The sequence below is a fragment of the Falco biarmicus genome, unplaced genomic scaffold, assembly GCF_023638135.1.
Source record: "Falco biarmicus isolate bFalBia1 unplaced genomic scaffold, bFalBia1.pri scaffold_27, whole genome shotgun sequence".
Classification (NCBI taxonomy): Eukaryota; Metazoa; Chordata; class Aves; order Falconiformes; family Falconidae; genus Falco; species Falco biarmicus.
This window is the reverse complement of record NW_026611833.1, coordinates 2,187,423-2,194,575: the sequence shown is the minus strand read 5'-3', so window position 1 is coordinate 2,194,575 and position 7,153 is coordinate 2,187,423. Positions and strand designations below refer to the sequence as shown.

Genomic DNA, 7,153 nt, shown 5'->3' with positions numbered 1-7,153 from the left:
CATTCCACCTCCCACCCAGCACCCCAAAACCAAGGGCTGGGGGATTGCACCTTGGAGGAGGAGGCCCCAGGACAACTGATTCCCACCCACCTGTCCTAACCATTAGAGGGGATGGGGGAGACCTGGGAGGTGAAACCAAGAGTGCAGAATCTGGGAGAGGGACCCAGGTCTATGGGATGTGGGAGGATGGGGAGACAATGGTGCTCTATCCTGGGCCCGGCAGGATGCTCATGCCCATCTCTGCCCTCCCCTCACTCTCTCCATTGGGCAGGCCACCACAATGGCCCACACCAGGCTGCTGCTCCTCCTTGCCCTCCTCTGTGCTGCCGAGACTGGCCAAGCTCTCCACCTCTACAGCGCCGCCTCTATCTTCAGCTGCCTTAATGCGGCCCTTGCTGAAGCCCAGAAGAGCCGCCCAGAAGAAAACACCATCTTGGACAAGCGCAGTTTCAACTTGCCATCGCCAGAGGAGGTGTCAGGTGAGGAGGTGGGGGAGGATGCGGTGGATGAAGAGATGGGGAAAAGGATGTTCCCAGGTGAAGGCCATTACAAATATGTCTCCCAGGCACAGGTAAAGGGGAAGACGTACCAAAACCGGGCCAAGAGCGACCGCCGCACCAAGGTCACCCTCTCCCTCGACGTCCCCACCAACATCATGAACATTCTCTTCAACATCGCCAAAGCCAAGAACTTGCGGGCAAAGGCCGCCGCCAATGCTCACCTCGTGGCCCAAATCGGGTGGCGGAAGTGACCCCCCACAGGGCAGGGGGGACTCAGAGCTGGGCTGGCTGCAAGGGGCCACCACCTGGCCCCAGCTTGCTGGCCAGACAGGACTGATGGCCGTGTACGATATCAGTGTTGTATATTTTTGACCCATAGAGCTACCTAACTTTCATACCTCTACTTCCTCCTTCTCTCCTTCCTGATCTCCTCCATCCCTCCTGCTGGACATTTCCACGCGCGGGGAAGAGGCTTGTGTCTGCAGCAGGGCAAAGGGACGCATTGCCTCAGGAAGGTCTCTAATTAAAGCTACAATCTCTTGAGTTTCCAGTGCTTTGTTATCCCATCGCCTCCACTGGGTGCTCGATCAGGCCTGTCTGGGCCCACTGGGTTTCCAAAACCTCCCTCCAGCTCAACTTCACGGCCCTGTCTCCACCACCATCCAGACCCTACTCCCTCCCAAATTCTCCATACACAAGTTGTCCCTACACACAATCATTACTGCATTGGAAAGGGAAAAGCAAGAATGGGCAGGGGACCTCAAGAGGAATTTCCCAGTTTCCCCTTCTGGGGACTCTCTAGGTTTTAAGGTTGTTTTACAACCACTCCTTTCCCCACCAGCACCTTCAGCAGTTGCAGCTGGGACAGCATCAACCTTCCGATCCACATGGCCCTTCACAAGTGTTCCCAAGTCATCACTTGGCACTGGTCAGGGCCACCCCACGGCCTCAGGTGAGTCTGGACCCCAAGAGCTGCAGGTGCCTCCCTGGCTGCTCCAGATCCACCTCATGGGGTCTGTCCATGTTGCCCAGTCTATCCCTGCCCACCTTTCCCACCACTCTGCCTTTCCTGGTAGACCTCTGTACCGGTTTTTCAGTTGGTAGAGCTTCAGCTCCCTATGCGCAGACTTCAACATTCAACAACACAAACATTCACGCTGTTCTTTTCCACCTTCCACTGAAGCCCAGCTCACCAAGCTCCCACCCCTTCACCTTAGACTATTTATCCCTTCCTCTAAATCTGCCATTCTCTTCACCTCCCAGCCCCGCTCCAAGATGAAACTTCATCTTCTGACCTCCATCTCTGCATGTAGCAGGCATGGGAGATGGAGAGAATTTGGCCTTTCTTTCCCAGAAGATGTTTATCAAAAGCAACAAAGCAGCTCCCACCAGCTCCATCTAGGGCATGGCCAGAGCACTCCGGGGGGACATTAAGAGGGGATAGATCTCCAGTTGAAGGGTTGGCAGATGGACTCACCAGCTCCATCTGAGGAGATGTAGGTGGAGGCATCTCCTCGCCGCCCCACCAAGCACCCAGAGGAGGCAACACAGCTGAATTCGGCCCCAGCAAGCCCATGCTCAGGTGGTCAAGGATCCTAGACGATCCACAGACCAGGGACTCAGGACCCAACCCCCAAAAGCAAAAACAAAAAAAAAGAAGTACACCAGGCCCTTCAGCATCTTCCTCTCATAGCACACATCTCCAGCAGACGACCCACCAACATGCCCACAGCATCTCTGTGCAATGGCCTCCTCCTGCCTCAGCTCCAAGGGTGTACAGGCGAGGTCTTTCCTTGTTGCAATCCGCTGTAGCCTTGCACTATATTGACCTTTAAGTACACTTTATGTATATAGCTTTATACATTTTTATAGCCCAACACCCTACACATCTATCCCCCACTGGTATGTTGAGCTCTCGTTCAGCAGGACATAGGCATTGTCCCCATTTTACACCCAGGGAAACTGAGGCACACACGCCCACTCACATCTGGTCAGGCAAAGCAGGGTACAGCAAAGTCAGACCTGTCTGGGCACCCAGCTGGACATACTCTCGTTCCTTTGTGGGGTTGTCCAGAGGTGCCCCAGGTTGTCAGAGTTCAGCCTTTTCTGGTGCAGAGATGTCTAGAGTAACCTTGGGCAGCAAGGAGCAACAGGGATTTGCTCAGAGCCGAGGGAGAAATCATTGCTCTGAGCAGAAAGTTGAAAAGACTTTCCCCTGTGCTCCCCAGTGAGCTCCAGTAAAGCACTGGTCCAGGCTGGGAACAGGCTTTTGTCCCCCACCAGCTGCCATGGGGATCTGCACCATCCCTGGTTTTGAGGTCCTTCTCCAGCACCAGGTTAGACAATGGGAATATCTCAGCCCCACTGGTGCCTGGAAATCAAAACATCACACGCCTGGGGCTCACGCTGAGTGAGCTCAGTGAGCTTCTGATCCCCTTTAATGAAGGCAATTAACATTGAAGTGACACCACGGAAGCAGATGAGCCAAGGTGTTTGCTGGCACCAGGCTGTGCTTGCACGTGCAAAGCTGAGACAGGGACAGCAGATACCAGCTGATAGTGAGTGATGGGGAAAGCAGAGATCCTCCATCCCCAGCTGCATCCCCGCCAGGGAGTCTCACACACACCCGGCACTGGCTTGGACGAACCCTCCCAAAATTAATCCTCCTTCTCAACCTCTGCCAGGCGAGACCAGGGGTTGCTTGGAGGGGCTGAAACACATGCAGATGTTGGAGGAGCCAGATTTCCTGAGGAAGCTGGATAGAAATAGGAGCACTGAAATCTCCATCAGCACCCATCTGTGCCTGGGAACATGTAGAGCCAAGGCTGCTGTGCTTGGAAAAGACATCATTGTTGATTGGGGTGATATGTGCAGTTTTGTAAAAGCCAGGTGAGGATTTGGTCTTTCCTGCCGTTTCATGCAGGAAGTCTTGGTATTGCACTCAAAAAGAGAGGTTTGCTCAGGCATGGGTGCACAGTTGCTGCACACTCACAACATACCTGCCTGCCTCCATTGCCAGGTCCCCTCCAGTCTCTTCATAATCCTTACCCCAGGCAGCCAGCTCTTCCCAGACCTCCAGGAATGCCCTCGTCCTCCTTCTCCTCCTCCACATGATAATGCTCAGAGGCTTCTTTCACCCACACCAGAGCAAACCAGAGATGCTGCAGTGATTTAGACAGCCCCCAAGGACAGCAGATCCTGAACCTCATCCTGGGATCAAGGAGGTCCCATGCCCATCTGGCTGAGGAAGGGATTCAGGCAGTGTAACTCAATGGGCATCAAGCATCTGGCCAAAAATGCACTCCCACTGTGCAAGGAGGTATCCACACTCACATCCATGGGGTCTTGGCTAAAAAAACCAAGATGATTTCCAGCAGCAACCACAGGCAGAGTTTGCCCATGCACCTCGGGACAGAGAGCAAGGGAACATGGCAGAGTTATATCAGGAGATGATCCCTAAGCAGGGTGGTGAGATGCACTTCAGGCTGCAGATACACCTAGAGGGAGCCATCCCTGGTGGCATCAAAGCCTGCTTCTGGGATGTCCTGTCCCATTCTTGGAATGTTTTGTCCCACTCCTGGGATGTCCGGTCCTGCTCTGAGCTGGGCCAGCTGTAACCAACTCTTCCAGGAACAGGGCTACCCCCGGCCACCCAGGAGCTCTGCATGGAACTCTGTCAACACGATTTGTGATATGAATAGGAGCACATAAAGATGCAAAAGCAACCCAATTATTTGAAGAAGGATAAGAAACTGCCCCCAGTTTCAGCCGCAGACCCACTGGCTGCTGGATGGGTGATTTGCTCTGCTCTATGTCCCTCTCACGTGCTTTTGCTGTGACTCTGGACTGTTGCCTTCCTGACCATTTTCTGTGAGTTGTGCCCTGGGGCAGTCCCATTTTCTGTTCCTCTTCTTAGAAGACCCCAACTTTCCCACTGAACCCAAGAGAGGTGGTAGGGCAGAGGGTAAACCACCCATATCCAGGGCACCAGACCACGAGACTTAGTAGGTCCCGTAAAGCCCATCCCCATGTCTTAAGTCTAAATCAGATTTTACAACTTGTGTTTCTGGCCTCTGAGACATCCCATGTCCGTGAGGTTTTGCTTTTTTATATGCTGCACGGAGAATAAAACCATTGTCCATTTGCAAAGTGGTGGTCACATTGGTGCCCCTCAGTCCTGGCATTATGCCATATACTGTCACCTCTCTCCTTGTCTGTCCCAAGTCCCCCCAGACATCCATCAGCCCCACATCACAGAACAGCCTCAGCATCTCTGATGAATTTTTGCCACCTAACAGCTCTTATCCCTATCTTAGAGAAGGGACACTGAGGAACAGAAAAGTCCCATCTCCACCAGTGTTCCAGGACCACACAGGTCCTACATTCCCCTCTGGCAGTGAGGCCCATCTCCACGGGACAGGCTGGGGAGAGCTCCACTCTCTGCACTGTCAATGGCCTGGGGCCAGGAAAGGGGGATGCTGCAAAGTTCAGGCACAGCCAGGGCAGCTGGATTGCGTTCGATGGGCCAACACTGCCCTGGAGCTGGGAGAGCCTGGCTTCCTCATGGGGCACCAGTGCTGGAGAACCAATCCCAGCCCCATGACATTACCCCAGGGCAGGAGCCCCATTCTGCAACTCCTGTCCATCCCCAAGAGATTCAACAGACGTGCTGTTTGCATTTGGAAAAGGGCAATGGAACACAGAAAACACATTTCCAGCCCTGAGGATGGCAACGAAAGTTTTAAAAATTAGCATAATTCTTTAAATATATAAATAAATAATTCCACATGCTCCCCCACCCCCAAAAAATAACCATTCAAAGCTCCTTTTCTGATTTCACAGAAAGTGCTCTTAGACATCGTAGGGAAAGCAATTCTGAATGAATATTTAAAAGCCAAAGAAACTCCAAACTCTATGGGTTTGCAGGTGCAAATCCTTCAAAGAACCTTGATTACCCCACATGGCTATCCCTCCTGGAGCAGAAACACCTGAACCCTTTGCCAGCAGGTGGCTGCACAAGGAGGGAACAGGAGGGACCCCTCTAGCAGAGAGCCCAGCTCTACCTTCTATAAAAAGCCCAAGAGGGAGGCAGATAGGGTGTGCTCTCAGGGAGGTGGTTCATAAGTGTGGTAAGGGGTCCTGGAGGTTTGGAGCAATGGTGAGTAGCTGTGGGTCTGCTCTCTGATAGTCAGGGCTGGTCCTGCCTGGCTCCGCAGGAGGGTGAGGCTGGCGATGGCTTTTTTTTCCCAGTGAGATGTTTTGCCCCTGGCTGTGTGCTTCCGTGGGTGTAAAACTGGTTGTGGGGTATGGGGGAGCATGTGAGCCCTGGACAAGGGGTTCCTAAAGGTGCAGAGCTTGTGCTTGGGCATGTCCAGTGCTGGGTTGGCTTTGCAAATGTTGGTGTCCCCCTCTTCCTGACCTAGGGAGGGCTACTCTGCTGAAATGCCTTCAGACCTGTTTATCCTTCTGTGTGAAGATATTTTGAAGGTATTGCTGGTGGTATTCAATACATGACTGAGCTAGGTGCCCATCTGGTGCTGCTGTGGGGCTGGGGCAGACCTGGAACAGGGGATGAAGGTCTCTCCTTGTGGAGACTGGTTCAGCATCCCTGTTCTGTCCTTGGCGTTGGGGGTGGCTAAGGCTGTCCTGGGACTGTTTTAGGAAGAGAAGTGCAGTGGTGGTGGCTGAGGGCTGCTATATTAAACATCAACACTCAGGGCAGGACCCTCTGCTGTAGTGGAGGATGTTGCTGCCCTGTGTCTGTGCTTGGTAGGGGTCCTGCTGTGCCAGGCTTCTTGCAAGAAGATAACTTGAGAGTTGCTGTGCTGGTGCAGTGTCCTGCCTAGGCCACAGCTAAAAGCAGATGGTGAAGGCAGACTAAGGTTTGGGTAAGCCCATCTGACACTTTCTTATCTTGTAGCTCAGGGCTTCTTGAAATGGACGTGGTTTTTTTCCCTTAGTAAGCCTCAGTAGAAGTCTCTAGTCCAGTCTCTTTGAGCCCAAAAGCCTGGGTTTCACAGCCTCCTGTGTCAAGGAGTTCAACAGCACAACCACACTTTCTGTACAGGGACTCCTCTCTAGCCAAGCCAAGAGCAGTTGCTTTATGGGGCAATTACTAGTCTTGTATGGAGGTAATGAAGAAATGCTCTCTTGCTTGGATTCTCTCCAGCTGTCTCTAATCGGTGATCCTGCATAGCTGTATCTAATCTAAATGGAGATGAGAAACTACTCTGACAGTCAGTTCTTGAAGCTCAACAGCACTGGCTTCTCCCATCAGAGAGAAGCAGAGGGCTGCTGCTGCTGTCTGAGCAGGGAGAAGTCTGCCTGTACCTCCCTGGGAGGAGCATGGTGGGAGTGTTCCCACTGCTGCCTAAGGCTGGCTGGGCTGAATCATTCCCTCCTCTGCAGCTGAGAGCACCAGATACAGTACCTGGGAAGGCTGTCTGTGCCCTGTCTCCTGCCCCAAGGCAGGATCAGCAAAGCAAAGAGAAGAAACCATGAGCAGCTGGACCTGATAGCCACCATGTACTGTAGATTCAGCAGCTGGGCGTGGTGGCCTGCTTCTTGTAACAGGGCTCTTGAGCAATATGAGTGTTGGGATGCAGAGGGACCTGCCACAACACCCTGCTCTCTGCATCTGCCTTGCTGGGGAG

General features: G+C 53.1%; 1 protein-coding gene across 1 annotated transcript; it reads left to right on the top strand.

Annotated features, from left to right (window-relative positions):
• Positions 1–280: 280 nt before the first annotated feature.
• Positions 281–751, top strand: LOC130143419 (urocortin-3-like). The gene has a single exon (XM_056326115.1). The coding sequence runs from the start codon at positions 281–283 to the stop codon at positions 749–751; it is 471 nt and encodes a 156-aa protein (XP_056182090.1).
• The last annotated feature ends 6,402 nt before the right edge of the window (positions 752–7,153 follow it).